General features: G+C 41.0%; 1 protein-coding gene across 3 annotated transcripts in view; it reads right to left on the bottom strand.

Moving 5' to 3' along the window:
• Positions 1-8138: 8138 nt before the first annotated feature.
• PRELID2 (PRELI domain containing 2) overlaps positions 8139-18367 on the bottom strand; it is an 84590-nt gene continuing 74361 nt past the window's right edge. For all 3 annotated transcript variants that reach the window (XM_027081725.1, XM_027081726.1, XM_027081727.1), the window contains 2 exons: positions 16809-16878; positions 8139-12437 (listed from right to left, as the gene is read on the bottom strand). In XM_027081725.1, coding sequence (XP_026937526.1) covers positions 16819-16878 — 60 coding nt within the window. In that variant the 3' untranslated portion in view covers positions 8139-12437; positions 16809-16818. The remainder of the gene's footprint in view (positions 12438-16808; positions 16879-18367) is intronic.

The raw sequence follows: 18367 nt of genomic DNA, 5'->3' as shown, positions 1-18367 counted from the left end.
ATTCACAGAAGATATGTAAATGATCAATAATAATATGAGAAAACCTCAACTGTAAGCTCCATGAGAGCAAGGCCTTTGTTTTGTGAATTGTTCTACCTCTAGGGCCTTCTTCCACAGAGTTTGGAACATAGTAGATGTTCAATATTTGCTGACAGAATGAATAAACTTTCCTGGTATTCAAATAAGTACAAAATAGAACCACAGTAAGATGTCATTATTCATCTAACATACCCAAAATTTTGATTTTGTTTTCCATGATAAAACCTAATGTTGGCAAGGCACAGAAGGAGAAGATTTCAGGTATGATTCTATTTTGGAAATTATTTGGAAGGGGGAGTGGGAGAAAAGGAGAGAGAGAAAGAGAGAAAATGGGGAGAAAAAAGGAAAAGAAGGGAGAGATGAAGGATCTCCAAGTTCATCTATTTCAACTCCCTCGTTTTACAAATGCTGTCACTCATTTATTCAGGATGGGACCAAATCCCTGCCCTCAGAGCTGTCAAATGGAGGAGACAGATACTGAACAAAGTCATTAGAACGAGAAGTGCAGAGTGCTATGGGAAAGAGAAATGGAGCCCCAGCCTAGGGCGTAGACCCAAAGGGAGTTTCACAGAAATGACACTTCAGCTAAGACTTGAAAGACAGGTAGGATTGAAGTAGAGAAAGAAGCCCAATGACTTTGGACTCATAAAAAGTCAGTAGTAGTAAACTTAAACCCCTGAACAATGAACACTGGGGTGCATGTGTCTTTGAATTATGGTTTTCTCAGGGTATATGCCCAGTAGTGGGATTGCTGGGTCATATGGTAGTTCTTTTTTTAGTTTTTTAAGGAACCTCCATACTGTTCTCCCTAGTGGTTGTATCAATTTATAGTCCCACCAACAGTGCAAGAGGGTTCCCTTTTCTCCACACCTTCTCCAGCATTTATTGTTTCTAGATTTTTTTGATGATGGCCATTCTGACTGGTATGAGGTGATACCTCATTGTAGTTTTGATCTGCATTTCTCTAATAATTCACCAGGACATGGAAGCAACCTAAATGTCCATCTACAGAGGAATGGATAAAGAAGATGTGGTACACATATATACAATGGAGTATTACTCAGCCATAATAAGGAACAAAATTGGGTCATTCGTAGAGACGTGGATCGACCTAGAGTCTGTCATACAGAGTGAAGTAAGTCAGAAAGAGAAAAACAAATATCGCATATTAATACATATATGTGGAATCTAGAAAAATGGTACAAATGAACCTATTTGCAGGGCAGGAATAGAGACACAGAGGTAAAGAACGGATGTGTGGACACAGGGGAGGGGGATGAATTGGGAGATTGGAATTGACATATATACACTACCATGTGTAAAACAGAGAGCTAGCGGGAACCTGCTGTATAGCACAGGGAGCTCAGCTCGGTGCTCTGTGGTGATCTACATGGGTGGCATGGGGGTGGGGATGGAGGTCCAAAGGGGAGGGGATATATGTATACATATAGCTGATTCACATCATTGTACAGCAGAAATTAATACAACATTGTAAAGCAACTATACCCCAAATAAAAAAAAAAAAAAAACCCTGAACATGACATACAAAAAAAGAATGCTATGAAAAAATGAAGTAAAGAATGCAAACCAACCAGGAAACTTGAAACCCAAATGACAACACTGCAATGAGTTTTCTGAATTCTCTCTGTGACACTCATATTTCAGACTGAGTGCTAGAGAAGCCAGCAACCTGGAAATGCCAAGAGGCACAGACAAAAACAAAAACAAGAAACAAAAACAATAAAAGCCTTCTCTCTCTAGGCAGAGGACCAGGAAAGGGGCAGCCTAGCAATCACTAGAAGAAAAGGCTATACAAAGAGATTCACTCAAGAACACTGTATTGATAAACCAAACACGATTTCTAAAATGTGTCTGAATAACCCCAAGGAAGGCCGCCACTCTAAAAGAACAAAGTTTTTTTTGAAAAGGAAGACTTAAGCCCTAATAAATCAATAATTACATTAAATGTAAATTATCTAAATCACCAATTAAAAGTCAGAGATTGGCAAAGCAGATTAAAAAACATGACTCAACTGTATGCTATTTATAAGAAATGCACTTAAAATGTAATGTTAATAAAAAGAAATATAGGCACTCCTATTAAAGGTACTCTAGCTAAAGGAAACTTCAGGGCAAAGAAAATTATCAATGACAGAGAGCAACATTATAAAATGATAAAAAGGTTAATCCAAAAAGAAGACATAGCAACCCTAAATGTGTTACGTACCAAACAACAGAGCTACAAAATATGTAAAGCAAAAATCTATAGACATAAAAGAAGGAACAGACAAATCCACAACTGCAGTTTGAGATCTCAGTACCCTTCTCTCAATAAGTGACAGTACAACTAGACAGAACATCAGATAGAATACAGAAGAACTCAACAACACCATTAACCAAGAGGAGCTAATCAACATTTGCAAAACACTTTCCCCAACAATAGCAGAATATCCATTCTTTTCAAGTGCCCATGAAATATATACCAAGGTAGTTTATACATCCTGGGCCAGAAAACAAACCCCAACAGATTTAAAGAGTTGAAATCATAGAGGGTGTGTTCTCCAATCACAGTGTAAGCAGATTAAAATGAATTGCAAAAAAGACATCTATTTTTGACTTACCTCACTCTGTGACCACCTAGAGGGGTGGGATAGGGAAGGTGGGAGGGAGACACAAGAGGGAGGAGATAATGGGGATATATGTATGTGTATAGCTGATTCACTTTGTTGTAAAGCAGAAATTAACACACCATTGTAAAGCAATTATACTCCAATAAAGATGTTAAAAAAAAAAAAAGACATCTAGAAAATCCCCAATTGGAAGACTAAACAACACACTTCTTAATAATCCATGGGTCAAAAAGAAAGTCTTGAGAGATATTTTTTAAAAATACATTGAACTGAATGAAAATGAAAATACACCATATCAAAATTTGTAGAACACAGTTAAAGCAGTGCTAGGAGGGAAATTTATAGCACTCAATGTACACATTAGAAAAGTGGGAAAGTCTCAAAAGAATACTCGAAAGCTCCCACCTCAATACCTATAAAAGAAGAGAAAAATAAACCCAAAGCAAGCAGGAGACAGAAATACTAAAGAGCAGAAGTCCATAAAATACACCAGAAAAGCAACAGAGAAAAATCAATGAAAGAAAGAGCTGGTTCTTTGAAAAGACTGATAAAAGTGACAAATAGAGCTTATCATTAAAGACCAGGCAGACATCAAAAAGATAATACGAAAATACTATGAACAACTCTACACACATAAATTTGACAATTTATATAATATACAGTAATTACTCGAAAAACACAAACTACCTCAACTCACCCAGTATGAAACAGAACATTCAAATAGCTCTACAACTATTACACAGACCACATTTGTAATTAAAAATCTCCCTAAAACAAAAATCTGAGGCCTGAATACTTTCACTGGCGAATTCTACCAAATGTTTAAAGAATTAACGCCACAGTCTCTTCCAGAGATTGCTGAGTGTTTACTATGTGCCAGGCACTGTTCCATTCCAACTGTTTTTACATGTCTGGAACTCATTTAATCCTTTCAACAACCCTATAAAATAGTCCCTATTATTACTCCACCCCATATGAGGAAAACGAAGCCCAGAGAGTTTATGTACACAGCTAGCACAGAGCATAACTAGGATTCTAGTTTAAACCTTGGGGCTATGCTTGAATCCAATCACATGCTCAGATTTCTTGTATTTTAATCTAATGCCAAATTTATTGTCAAACATCACTTTTGTGAAGGGAAATTCAGATCTGACCAGGATGTGCTATTTCAACAAAGAAGCTGGGGTAATACCAAAGTTGGCATTCTCAACAGAAATATGTGTTTTGTAAGCAAAAATTCCTGCTATCAGTTGCCATACAATTTCCATCTACATGACAGTTAAAATATATCTGTAAACCAGAAAAGAGGTTTCTTCTTGGAAATGATAAGAGCTTCACTATAGCAGAGCCAGTCACACCACACTATAATTACAAGAATCGAAACACTGCTTCATTAATTTTTCCCTGCGTTTGTTATTTTACCTCATCAAGACTAATCACCCCCCTTCCCATTGATTTTATCTAGCACCCTGCGTTAAACACTGCAGACAGCCTGGTTAGAGAAAGCTGTGGTTTATAGGTGCATCTGAACTGCCTCTGTTTAGGAGAAAACAGTATGTGAAAAACATTATATTGACAAATAAAATTTTCCTGACTAATGTTTTCTCTGAACAAAAGTGGAAATACAACTGCCCCCCAAAAAATTATAGTGAAAAATAATTTAAATTTTAATATTCAATAATTGCTCTTCCTACTTATGTTCTTCCTTCTCAACAACTAAGAAACATTAACTCAGCCCTCAAAATAGTCTGTGATGCCCCTGAAGGCAAGGTTTACCCATTTTATATTACAAGACCCTGGCAGACAAAGGCCATGCTGCTGGGAGGGAAGACCAACTCCGAGGGGCATGGGAATTCTGGGAGTTCCAGGGATTGGAGGTGGCCTACATCAGGGTTTCTCCAACTTTTCCAAAGAGGGACCTCTCCCCAGCAGAACAAGGCCCTGCAGTGTTTGAGGATGTACTAATTGCAAGTGCTTCTATCAGGCTGAGCATAAGTAATTATCATCCTTTGGTATTTCCATTATATTCAACCTAATATAACATCTGCTGCGTACAATGCAGCTTTCTAAGCAGTGTCCCAAGCAAAATGTCTTCTACGTCTCCTTTTTTAAAAATTAAGAATCCCGGGCTTCCCTGGTGGCGCAGTGGTTGAGAGTGCGCCTGCCGATGCAGGGGACACGGGTTCGTGCCCCGGTCCGGGAGGATCCCACATGCCGCGGAGCGGCTGGGCCCGTGAGCCATGGCCGCTGAGCCTGAGCATCCGGAGCCTGTGCTCCGCAACGGGAGAACCCACAGCAGTGAGAGGCCCGCGTACCGCACAAAAAATCAATAAATAAATAAAATTAAGAATCCATTCCAATCTTACCCTCTACGAAGTTATACATTTGTTTTAATAAAAATGTTTTCCCCACAAATCTTTGAGAAAAATGTTCTAAGAGGAACATTTTGCCCGTCTATCTTGTGGCTTCACACCTCCCTCACATAGACAGCCATACATTCCCGCTACAACTACATACCCTGCTTTGATTATATGAGGTGATACCCCAGGAAGAGGTTTCAGAGGCAGATCGAGGGAAATAAATGCCTGGCTAGCACTTTGCTATTCCCCAATTCTTCTCTGCAAAATCTCTGCCTTTGATAAGGCCCAAAAACATTGTTAGCATTTATTTTTCCAGGAGGAAATGGACTCATACCACTTGACAGAACGATTAACACCTAAGGAAACAAGTTATAATGCTAGCTCTAACTTCACACAGACAAAAAGACTACTTCCCATACTGGAATCGTTCTAATTGTATTCTGAGGCATAGTTTAATCCAATTTAAAACTGTAATTAAAAATCGTAGCCATCTAGTGCCTCAGATGTGACTCCAAGTTTTCCAAAGGCTTTAAATCCAATCATCAAGATATCAGAAGAACTGTACTGAACTTTTTTCTGCTGTACCTATGGATATGTTCAGAAATTTTTTTTTTAAGACATGAATTAAGGCTCTTAACTTCCATGCTATATCCCCCAACTCTGAAATGTCACTTGGGAAAGAAACTTTCAGACAGTAAAGGTTTCCTGGTAGTCACCCTAATGAGTGACAGGTATGACCTTGCACATTTCTCCCCCTCCTTGCCCCAAATTCTGTTCCCATTTACAATAATGTTACGTGGGGTAATTCATTCATTAAAATATTTCTGGCTACTTTTCTAAACCTCTTGTCCTGAGGACCAGGGGAATTTTTTTTGGACTGACTGACAAGAATGACTTTGGTTTTGACTACACTAACGACTACATCCTTAAACACAAATAACAGAGGAGCTTCAGCCCAGAAAATAATTTCCCTTAAACTTCTAAAGAAACTGGCAATGGGATGATTTCAAAGTTTGAACAATTTAAGGACTTCTGAATTTAAGAAGACACCTAAACTCAAAATAGGAAAACAAAAACATACAACTGAACAGTTAGCATTTTCCTTTGTCATCGGATCTAGATGCTCAGCCTGGCACCTACACAAAGAAGTAATGATTCCACCAGCAGCCTAACAGATGGCAGGCACAAAATGGCTCTAACCTTCTCTGAGAATGCCGCAGAAGAGCTCCATGAAGTTGAATTTAGCAGGATGGGGGCTGCTATTTTCTCTCCGTTACCTCCTGCACAGCATGGCTGTCCATAGCTCAGAGCACTACATCTTAAGGTCTGGAAGTACAGTTACTCAGTTTAACCCTTTCAGACAAGTAAGGGTCTTGAGTTATTATGGAATCCTTTTTCTGCACGGGATTCTGTTCCACCAAATACAACCCAAACTTTTGATCATAACAAAGCAGGCTGAGCATGGTGAAATATTTTTAGGCTCTCTTTTCTTCTATTAGCATTTAAGAGACAGTGGAGCACCTTTTTCTTAGACAGTGAATTATATTTTTCTTAAGGACTAGAGGCAAAACATTAGAAAAAAAGAGTTCTCATACTGCAAACTCCTTCTGCCAGCTAGCTTAAGGATAACCCCTTTTGGGAGAACAAACATTACTTCTGAAGTTGACAGAATTGCTGGCCATGGCATCAGGATCACCTGGGGAGCTTGATGCATTCCTGATGCAGAGGCTGCAGCCTAGAGTCTCAGGGGGTGGGATCCAAGCATCAGTATTTCTGAAGCTCCTCAGGGGGTTCCTATTGGCAGTCGAGGAATGTAAGAAATACTGCATGTTAAGAATTAAATACTGCATTTTAAATGTCTGTCAATTGTTTCTGTAAGTTAATTTTTATTCGAGTCCTCACCACACTGGGTTTGTCATTCTTAGGACTCTACCCCTCTATCTGCCTCAGTCTCTCCAAGGCTCATGTTAAGGTTCTGGCGTCTGCAGGATTAGCCAGAACTAGTTAGCATGACCACCCAGACATCAGGGAAACAAGACACTGATACTGCAGCCCTGAATTCAGGGACGTCCTCAGATCAGGCTGTAATAGAACAGTCTGAAAGTAAAAGACTTTTATGCCAGAAAATCCTGCACCCTGCAGTCATTGTGCACTGTGTGTGGCTCAGATGAGAAGGCGGTCTCATGCAGGGCAGCTCCACCTTTCCGTATATAAGGCTGAGGCTGGAGAGAACCCGTTATCTTCCAAAAAGGGATGAGGTGCCCCCCACTAATTCAGACATGATTACACAACCGTGCAATCTGCTGGTGAGGCTCTGGGGCCATCAAGCTCTACATTTTGTGCTAAGCTCTCCATTATGCTATGCCTCCTGTGCTATTTTCTGCATCCTTTAAGCAATCATGGTGTGATTTACCCAAGAGGTAAATGTGTCTGATCTTACCATCAATTGGTGCCCATTACTGCCCTCTGTCAGTACAATGAAGGTGCAAGCCTCCTGGAAACCCACTGGATCAAGTCAAAAGAGAAGACAAATCCTGCCTTTCTCTTGCATGCAGCAGGTACTCAGTAAGTGCTGGATGAACCAAGGACTCTACCCCTACAGGCCCTCAGGCTCTAACAAAAGAAAGGCATCAACAGGGCTTGGACAAGGCACTCTGGAAACCAGGCACAGAAATCCACTCGCATACATTCAAGTAAAAGGCGGACAAATAAAAGGATAAAGGCAAATCTCACGGAAACCAAGTACAGAAGGTATAGCTGAGCCTCACAAGCAGGTCAACAAGCAGTTGCCCTGTCTCTCCCTCCCCCTTTGGGACCCCATGACTTCACACCACTGTTTGTGCTTCATTTCTTCTTGCTCCGCATATCCTGGTCCTTTGCTCCATTAGCACATGGCCCATTCTGTCACCCAGTAACAGCAGCTTCTGCTTAATTCTGGGAGAAACGTTAACGGCTCAACTTGGGGGAAGTGGGGAGCTAACATCATCTGGCTGGTATAACACTCTTATCTGGGGCTGCTGAAAGGACTAGAATCACTACTACAAATGATAAACACAAGCTCTGCCAGGCGATGTGATACCCTCAAGAAATTAAAATTCACACATAAATATTAGTTGTGACACCTTTATTTCAGAAGGACGGCAGGATTGAATTTCACAGGTATACAACTGATTTATAGCTCTAGATCACAGTAACACTGCATCAAAAACACTTTATCCTGCACAGAAACTTGGCACAGAAATGTTCACTTGTAATCTACTTACGTTTCACATTATAAAACTGGACATATAAAAACACTAACACAGCTGGGGAGACAACAGCTTACAGATCTAAGTAAATCATTTGTAGCAGTATCTCGGTTATCTTGAGGTCACAGATCAGACAACTGCAGTCGAGGATGAGGAAGTAAGTTAGAGGAAGTAGCAGAGCCACTAAAATAATGTCACCAAGTCAATGCAGCAACGTTCATCCATTTCACTGCTGAAAAAAGCCTCCCAAAGACTGACTCAGCTCCTGTTTACTGTTACTTGACATACAGTATGCAATTACAGCAATTCCCAACTCCATATAGTAAAGGAGAGCAAAGTTCCTAGAGACAGGCAGAGTGAAGGAAGAGAGAAACGACAGGGAACAGTGATGGAAAAGAAGAAACTATGAAAACCATGGCAAAACTCAAAGAGCAGAGCCATTCAGTGGAGGGGCTTTAACAAACCTAAATAGGACCTGAAAGAATTCAAAACATAAATGATGACTCTGAAATGATTTCATTATCTTCAGTAGATTCTGTTTGCAAAAGCAGGGAAATGTATACTAAATTAGGAGGAGGCTCAAGAGGGAGGCAATATGGGGATATATATATACGTATAGCTGATTCACTTTGTTGTACAGCAGAAACTAACACAACATTGTAAAGCATTTATGCTCCAATGAAGATGTGAAAAAAAAAAAGAGCTCCGTGTAAATGGCAGAAATAGAGCAAAAAAGATGTGACACTTAAAAGAATAACCTTGAGTCAGCTATACCATGCACCCACGATGTCTGATAAATGGGATATTACTACGCAGGTACTGCTTATAAAATACACAAAGCCATTTATATCAAAAGAATATAGCACCTTTTTATTCCCACGATTGAAACCATAAAAGCCCGTTCATGGTAAAAAGCACCTCAACCATGTAGGGACAGCCTCAGTCAGCTTCTCTGTGCATGAGAACTTTATATTATGTCCTGAGTGATCAGCTGTATTGATCAGTAGGCCCAACTGACTATAAACCCTTCTTCAATGATAGAAGACACAGAGGCCACAAACACCTCCCCTAAATCACTGTTTCTCAAAATCTGGTCTGCGAAACAGCACAACCAAGACTCCTGGTGAACTCGTTTTAAAATGCAGATCCCCGAGTCCCAAATGAAATTCCATGAATCAGAATCTCTGGGGGAGGCCCTGGGAACCTGCAGTTGAGCCCACCTACCCAAGGATTTCTGGTACAAGTAGAAGCCTGGGAATCACTGTAATACATCTGCACCTTCCGTGTGTAGGTTCAGCAACCCAGTCAGGAGGAGACTGGTCAGATCTCTGAATTAACCCTTCCCACCCTTGTTCCTAACGCACCCAGTAAGGCTATACTCCCGGTTTTGACATTTTATAGATAATCAAATTACATGTGGACTTCTAAATGTTTTATCACAGGAAGAAGATTCTGACACATAATAAAAATAAAGTTTAACAAGCCCTAACTAATTTTAAAAGGAGCATACGATTTCTAAGCCATATATGTGAAACCTGAAGTAATGGATGCCCGCGGGGGTGGGGGGCGGAAACTGAGGATAAGTGTCTGATGCAAGTTCAGAGGATTATTTGGGAATGGGGAGGAAAATACATGTAAAAGCAGTCTTGGAGGAGAGGCAGAAAGCAGCTTACAACCAGAATAGGGAAACGCAAATCTCTTAAAAGTTGGCTGAGATGTTTAAGCTGGTCCTTAACACTCTTGAAGCAAAGGCTGGAAACTACTGGCAAACATGTTTTGTTTGGCAGGCACAATGTTTTAAACAATCCTGAATTCGTTGCCAACACATAAAAATCGGGTGATTTCTTTCTTTTTTTTAATACTATCTTTTCCTGGAAAATTGGAAATTGGAAGAACTAGAAAAACCAGCCACTTGGCAACACTGTGCTGGAGCCGGGCAGCAGCTGCCCACCTTTCACCACAGCCACGGTACTCCTGGGGTCTCCCCACTGGCCGCCAGCCTGCTGCACACATCACATCACCTGCCAGACCCCTGCAGGCATTTGCACTGGCCACGTCAGCTTCAAGGAATTAAGGCAAAAAATCAGCCTCTCTGTGCTTCACTCTAACAATAATTCTTACTACAAAGATACTTTCCTACCTTGGAGATGTGAAGAAAGGAATCAGATAATATCTGCAAATCACCCAGAACTGTAGTGTTCGCTGGCCACTGGAATCACCTAGGGAGCTTTAAAAAAACACTGCTGACTGGGTTCCACCCCCAGAGATTCTGACTTATTAGTCCCAGATGTAATAAGGTAGGCAGCAGGAGTGCAGAAAGCTCCCAGGTGGTTCTAATGGACAGTCAAGGTTGAGAACTGCTTTCACAGAATGCAAGTTGTTGAGTATGAAGGGTTACATTCATTCTTTCTTTTTTTTTTTTTGGCTCTGCCAGGAGACTTGCGGGATCTCAGTTCCCCAACCAGGGATTGGACCCAGACCCTGGCAGTGAAAAGCTTGGAGTCCTAACCATCAGGCCACCAGGGAACTCCCAGAATTACGTTTATTCTAACGTCAACCTCCAAGTACAGATTTCTCGCCTCTCACCTCTGTGATAATTCACATCACCTTTTATTTGTGTAAATGCGCTCTTATTCCTAAAGCCTACCAACTGCCATTTACAAACTGGAAAAAGGTCAAAGTGTGTTCTGGTTTCTACCATTCATTTTCCCTCCAACACAACTGAAGAATGAAACACTAAGGAAATGAAGGGAAATTATCCTAAGACACAAAACTCAGGCAGCACAAACAGCTCAAATGCAATAAGAGGAGCTCACAGTGGCAGGCTTGTATTAAAGTTTAAAAAAAGATAAAGAAAAATAAATTTAAGAAAACAATTGCTTTGAAATTCATCATTCACTAAATGGAAAATTTTTCAAATATTAAAAAAAATAATTTCCCCAGGACTTTCCAGTAATGGCCCAACTTGTTTTAACTTAAGACAATGAATTCCAAATTATTGCCCCTCTTCAAGCTTTCTTTTAGGTAGCGTGCATTTACATTTTGGCTTCGGATCATGGGGAATGCAAACTCCCGTCACCTAATTTTCAAACAATACTACTACATTACCTTACGTTAGAAAAGTATATTTCCAAAATGGTTTCAAGTACTAATAATAGCTTCTGTTTACTTCTGTGTACCAGGTAGCATGCTATGCACTTTATCACATGATCTCCAATTGTTCCAACAGCCTCATAAGGTTAACTCTATAATCCCATTTTATAAACCTAAAAAAGGAATCTAGGAAAGATCTTTAAGAAAGATTTTAAATTACATACGTAATCACCGAGCTGCTGCGTGGCCCTGCTCAGACGCAAACCGGAGTCCTTCTGACTCCCAAACCTGTGCTTTGCATACCAAACAACCTTGTTTAATCATCACAAGTAGAAAGACCTGTGCCCAATTATCCCCATTTGCCCAATGAAAAACAGAGAGATCATATAATCTGCTCCACAGCCCAGAATGAGTTAGAAGGAGTCTGTCTCCCCACTCCCCAGGTGCTTTTAAGGACCAATCACAGTTCATGTGTTATATTATAAAAGCTAGCTGACGGCAGGTACGTAGTACTGATGGGGAGAAATCAAATGCTCCTGATTTCTGAGAATCTTCAACATTACTGTGAATATGGCTTAACTTCAACACAGGTATGGTATATTCCTGTCTGTTCCAGGCCACCTAAGAATCAGGTATCAGGTTTAAGTCCTTTATTCGCCCCAGAATCCTCTCATGAATCCTATGAGCAACGACGGAGAGAACAAACAGGCAAGAGCAGCATTTTCCATGCCTCTGGCCCATCCTTGGCTGCCTCAACACCGCCACCAGGCACTCAGCAGGACATCCTGAAGAAGGGCAGACATCACCTTCTATGGGACTTTTCCTTTATTTGTAAAACCGTAGAGATTATGCCATAAGAATCAGCCAGAAGGTCTCAGCTCCACGAGAGCCGCTATCTGAGGTCGGCTCCCAGGGGGAGTGCATCATGTCATATCCCGGCAGAAAGGTTTCCTCTTCTGTAAGCTGCCAACACCGCATTCTTATACCTGTATTTCGAAAACTGTGTCTTTGGATGTGTTGTGTCCGAGAAAAGATTCTCGAGCAAAAGTAGACACAACACAGCTTCCCTGCAAGAGAAAGCAAACAGGCTTTATCACCTAATAAACATGTCTCAACAATCAATACTTATTTGCCCTCTTTTCTGAAGCAACTCTTAAGAGTCACTTGAATTCTATCACTACGGATAATTCTTGAAGAAATTGCATTTCCACCTCCTAATGATCTTCAGACGAAGCAAGCACCTCATTTTATTAATAAACTACCAACTGCCCAGAGGAGCTGGTTCAAAGGGGAGTTAAGATCTAGCTAAAATTAAGGTCTTACTCATTCCGATGTGAAAGAACTCTACTGTGTTTTCGAACCTCACCAAGCCCGGTCTCCCAACTGCCAGCAGCAAGAACAAACAGATGTCAGAGCTACTTGTTTTCTTCAAAAATGACAGGAACTCAAAAATCTATCAGATGGATGTGTCAGCAGCAACACCCCAAGCCCACTGATTAGTGAGATTTATGCACCTCCATTTTGGCTCAGGACAAAATCACTTTCTAAGCTTTTTAACTATCAAACGCCCACTCAGATATACAGGCCAGAGAGATCTAGGGAGCATCTTTAGTGTGAGGTGCCCTACACAATGTGGTCACGTTCTATGTGACTTTAAAGTATGCAAATTTGAAATGTGGTAGAATATAAAAATATTAAATAATGTCTCCTTAGGCACACGTGTGCAGGCCCGTTTTTTTAAAACATTAAGATGTTTTTTTAAAACATTAAGAACTGCAAAATTCCAAAGCTCAAAATTTGAGTACACTGTATACGGCACCTACGCTATTGCCACATCCCAGTGCTATCTTATCTGCTAAACAAAATGCCTATATTCCTACCCCATTCATGCACATGCATTGGAACTTTATGAAGCAATTTTAATGATCACTATTGCTGGTATCTTAACTTCCTTGTTGTGATTATTTTAATGCTTTTTTATGCCTTAAAATAATACCATCCAAGTGGTTATGTTGGCGCTAATGCAGAAAAAATAAACTCTTGCACTATTAACTTTGGAATAGAGGTAAGATGTGATCAAATGCTACATTAAAAAAAGGCCAAACCACCACCACGAGTCCACCTGTTGTTAATTTAGGCAAACTCTAATCCCAGGGAGAGACAACTTTTTCTTAAAGGACCAGACAGTAAATATTTTAGGCTTTGTAGGCTGTAAGATCTCTGTCACAGTTCTTCACTTTTCTGTTGTAGCTGGAACATAGCCAGGAACATAGGTGTTTTCTAATAAAACTTTATTTACAAATGGAGGCCACAGGCTAGATTTGGCCCCCAGGTTACAGTTGGCTGACCTCTGCTCTACAGCTATGGAGCTAATCCCCCCCCCAGCCTTTTCTTTTAACGTAGCATTTTACTGCTCATAAAAGGTAGTTCCCCCATCTACAAACATTCTCCCACTTCCAGTAGATATAATTTTGAGAAAATAAAAAGTTCCATTAAAACAGGTGTATTTCAAACTTGCCAAACTTTGTAAAGTCAGTCAAGAAAATGAGCTAAAAGTAATAAGCTGGCAACAGCACTGCAGCAACAGCAATGCCTCAAAATGCTCCATATCATGTTTTTCGTGATGCTTACATAACTGTACATATGTGTCAAAACTTACCAAATCCTACATTGAAATTAGTCATTTTAACTGTGCACAGATGATACCTAAATGAAGCTGATTTTGAAAAAAGCTTAAAGTCTCAGCAACAGCCCCTAATTTGCAGTAATTATAGATCCAAGTGGTAAGAGTATACACCTCTTACTTCATATTTGCTCCTGAGAAAACTGGTCATAAATTATGACAGTTCCAACTATGTAAATCCTTCGGGAACTCTGTTGCATTAAATGCACCTGTCCTGCACTAAACTAATAGTTATCCAGACTTCAACTATTTCACTTCAGCGAGGAGGAATTGGTTGCTTTTTAGAAACAATACAGGGTGGCACAGTGGTTAAGAATCCGCTTGCCAATGCAGGGGACACAGGTTCGATACCTGGTCCGGGAAGATCCCACATGCCGTGGAGCAACTAAGCCCATGTGCCACAACTACTGAGCCTATGTGCCTCAACTATGGAAGTCTGTGCACCTAGAGCCCGTGCTCCACAACAAGAGAAGCGACAGCAATGGCAATGAGAAGCCCGGCACTGCAACCAAAGTAGAGCCCACTTGCCTCAACTAGAGAAGGCCCATGCACAGCAACGAAGACCCAACACAGCCAAAAATAAATAAAATACAATAAATTAAAATTTAAAAAAAAGGAAATACAAAGCCCTGAGTTCATGACTTAGCTCTCCACCATAGTAAAAGCAAAACAAAAAAACCCATGGGTCATTTAAGACAGGAGGTAATACTTGTTTAGTTTCCTCTTTCCCATTAGCAACACTTTAAATCACAAACTCAAGTTGATAATTTCAAATACGAGTTGTTGTTGAATCTCAACTCTTTTCTTTTCAGTCATCTTTGCTCCACTGTGGAGCCTGTCAACATTCAAGCAGGGGGAAGAAAAAAAGAAAAAAGGGCAAACAAGCAGAAGCAGAGATGCTAAAATCAGGGAAAGGCCCCACAAAGAAAATCATTCCTCCTCTGATTAATCTAAAGTCGATGGAATACGTGACAACACTTTCAAAACCCCAGCTATTAGCTTTCGCGGGGCTTGAGTTTCATCTGTCTCAAACTCAGAGATGAGAACTTATTTAAAGCAATCGTTCTCAAAGTGTGTTCCATGGATCAGCCTCACCGACATCACCTGGGAACTGGCTAGAAGCACAAATTCTCAGGCTCCCCTCCCTGCAGACCTAATGAATCAGAAATTCTGAGAGTGGGGCTCACCAAGCTGTGTTTACCAAATTCTCCAGATGATTCTGATACTCACTAAAGTTTCCAAATCACTAATTTAAAGTCTGAAAACCAATGTACACTTGTAAGTGGAGTTTCCTCGCCCTCTCTTTTAACTTGGAGCTGACTGTAGATCCCACCCTGCAGGATAAGATGGGCTCTGTGCTCAAGTGCACAAGTACTAGTGGTGCTTGGTGAGCCCCACAGGAGGCCAGCCTGGAAAAACAGGGGGATATGGCCAAGTTCTTCTCCACAGCTCTTCACGTACAGAGATGGAGCACGCCACATTTAGATTCCATGCCAACATTTTTTGAGCACCTGCCATGTTCTGGGCTTGTGCTAAATGAAATTATCTTGCTTAGCCGTTCCAATAATAAATAAATGTATTAGTATGTATTATGTATACAGAGGCTTGATATTAATCAGAATGGAGTCAAACCCGCAAACAAGCAAAAACCTTTATAATTCTCCAATTCTCATTCACAGGCCTGGCCAGCATGCTTTGAACGCTGAGGTCCTCGTACACAAATATTCCTTGTGCTTCCTCTTTGGTTAACTGTTCTCAAACTTTATTGTATATCAAAATTAGAGACCAAGTTGCTTATACAAAACCATGTATACTCTAGTTTTAAGCTAACATAAGGAAATTTGAGGTAATTCTGAACTACCCACAACAATGTGTGCTCTACTCAAAGGTTTTACCTTCTCTCAGACGTTAAAAATCAAAGTCCAATCAATCTTGTAAGACGCAAATCCACTATACAAATTTATTTTAGACTTTGAGTCTCTCAGATAATTTTGTTCCGCCCTTTCCACCATGAAGACCATTGTCCTTGAGGCAGACAATAAAAACTTAAGGAATAAAAAAAGGAAGTAATTCCAAAATCCCCCTGCTTATCTGTTAACCCTACATCACTTGCCCTAAAAGTGCCATGTGCTACAGCACAAGTGCTATAATCTTCATCCTGTGCCCGTGGCAGACATCGCTAATCAATCATAGCACTCTTACCCAGAGCTGGAGAGTTATTCTCAAGGCCTTGGAATTCTTCTCAATAGCATTTCAGGGAGCACCCCTGCCCCCAAATCGGGAGGAGTATTCATGACTCGTAAAATGTCTGTATTTCACTGGCCAATCAACATGCCCCTGTCTTGTTTTCTTTTAAACAGTTGAAGCAGTTTAAAGCTGCTCCAAATACAATTTTAAACCCCTCCTTTCACTGTTCTCAGGACAATAAAATTAAGCTTCAGTTAATTCTGAACTGCAGTCTCTACAAACCTATGCCACCTTGAGGGTGCTAATCATGGTGGATTGTGTTAAACAGTTTAAACAATTTGAGTGCAGTTGTAACCCAGGACGTAGTACAAAACTGCTTTGAAAATCAAAGAACCAAGTAAATAAAGGTACAGAACGGATAACAAAAACCTGTGAGGCAGCATCCCACGCATATAACGGGGAAACGTACAGCGTGAATAGCCCAGGGAGGCTGATGCATAATACTCAGGCTTATAAGCATGAAGACATGGCTTGAGTAAATAATTCTGATTTTGCTTTTGGTACTCACTGATGATTCTTTATTCAGCTAAGGGGGCACCACACTGTTCCTTTAACAGCATCTCCATTATTCTAATTCCCTATGGAGAGAAGAAAGAAAAATCAAAATGCCACATTTCACGGACGAGCACTTTCACATTTATCACCACCTTTCCCTTCAAGGAATCCAAGCCATGGCCATATAGTCTTTTCAGAAAAGGCTCGTAGTCATACTTTATTTACATTTTTATAAAATTCCACTCAGCAATTTCACATACATTATCTTCACATGGGCTCAGAACTACTCAGGGAAGCAGGCAGAGCAGAACTGTGAATCTTCCATTTTAAATCTAAGAAAGCCATCCAAGGGATGTTAAGAACTTCCTGAAAGTGGCCCAGTTACTGAGTGGCACTGCTAGCGCTGGAATAATCATGGTAATAGTTAATACTACAACAGTGACATTAAAAATCACAGATCACCATAACGAGTATAATGATATCGAAAAAGTCTGAAATCACTAAAATGTGACACAGAGACACAAAGTGAGCAGACGATGCTGGAAAAATAATGCCGAAAGACTTGCCTGATGCAGGGTAGCCACAAACCTTGAGCTTGTAAAAAGCGCAGTATCTGCGAAGTGTGCTAGAGCAAAGCATGATAAAACGAGGTATGCCTGTGCTCACTGAACACTTACAAATGTGTTAGACTCACTGCTAAGGTCTGTATGTGCATTATCTGAGGTAGTGGGTGCAGGGCGCACCACGGAGATACCCCCAGGGCTCAGGCACTCCTCCCCCTTCTGCCAGCACCATAGACTGGCACACAGCTACCCTCAGCGAAAGGGAGATGCATTCCCTGAGGTCATGCCCCTCTGCAGAGGTGGCCCACATCTCATGGCTGGTGGGTATAGTGTAGAAAGGCCCAGCCCCCGCCCACAATTCGGGACAACTCTGAACAGCATCCCATCGCCACAGTTCCCCACGGGATCAGCTGGGACCTACATCACAACTGCATCGCAGTTCAACGTCACCTTCCACCTAATCCTGCTTGCCTCGCTCCCTTACAAGAGTTGTTTCCGAGAGCCCTCTCCAGTGACCCTCCACATAAAAATGTCCATCTGAGTCTGTGTCCGAGAGCCGACTAGGACACCTTGTTTAATACACACAAAATCTATGAACAAGTACTATTCTTACCCCTGTTTTACTGATGAGAAAAACAGAAATTCAAAGAGAGCTAAGTAACTTTCCCAGCGTTATACAGCTATTAAGCAATAAAGCCAGGGAAGGAACAGACACTGAATTCTGGTTTCAAGGGCACCCCTTAACCTTGCAAGGCTCACTCCGTGACTGTATGTATCAAGCTGTTTGTACTCATCAAGCTGACTACCTACCCACCCCGGCCGGTCAAATTCTACCCTGGAAGAAAGAGGAAGCAGATACTCCCTCTTTCCTCCTTCAAGGACAAGTTCTGTACCAGAGGCTGAACCTTCAGATGGAAAGGCAGGATGGTGATGTAATTATGAACTGGGGTGTTAAGGAACTCAAAGCTGGATTGTGGGGAATGGGACACGATGCTCTCAGGGACAGGAG

Source organism: Aethalodelphis obliquidens, unplaced genomic scaffold (assembly GCF_003676395.1).
Source record: "Aethalodelphis obliquidens isolate GAN/ISIS:26980383/991018 unplaced genomic scaffold, ASM367639v1 scaffold45, whole genome shotgun sequence".
NCBI classification, from domain to species: Eukaryota; Metazoa; Chordata; class Mammalia; order Artiodactyla; family Delphinidae; genus Aethalodelphis; species Aethalodelphis obliquidens.
Note: the sequence above shows the minus strand (reverse complement) of the source record. Positions and strands in the feature narration are given on the sequence as shown.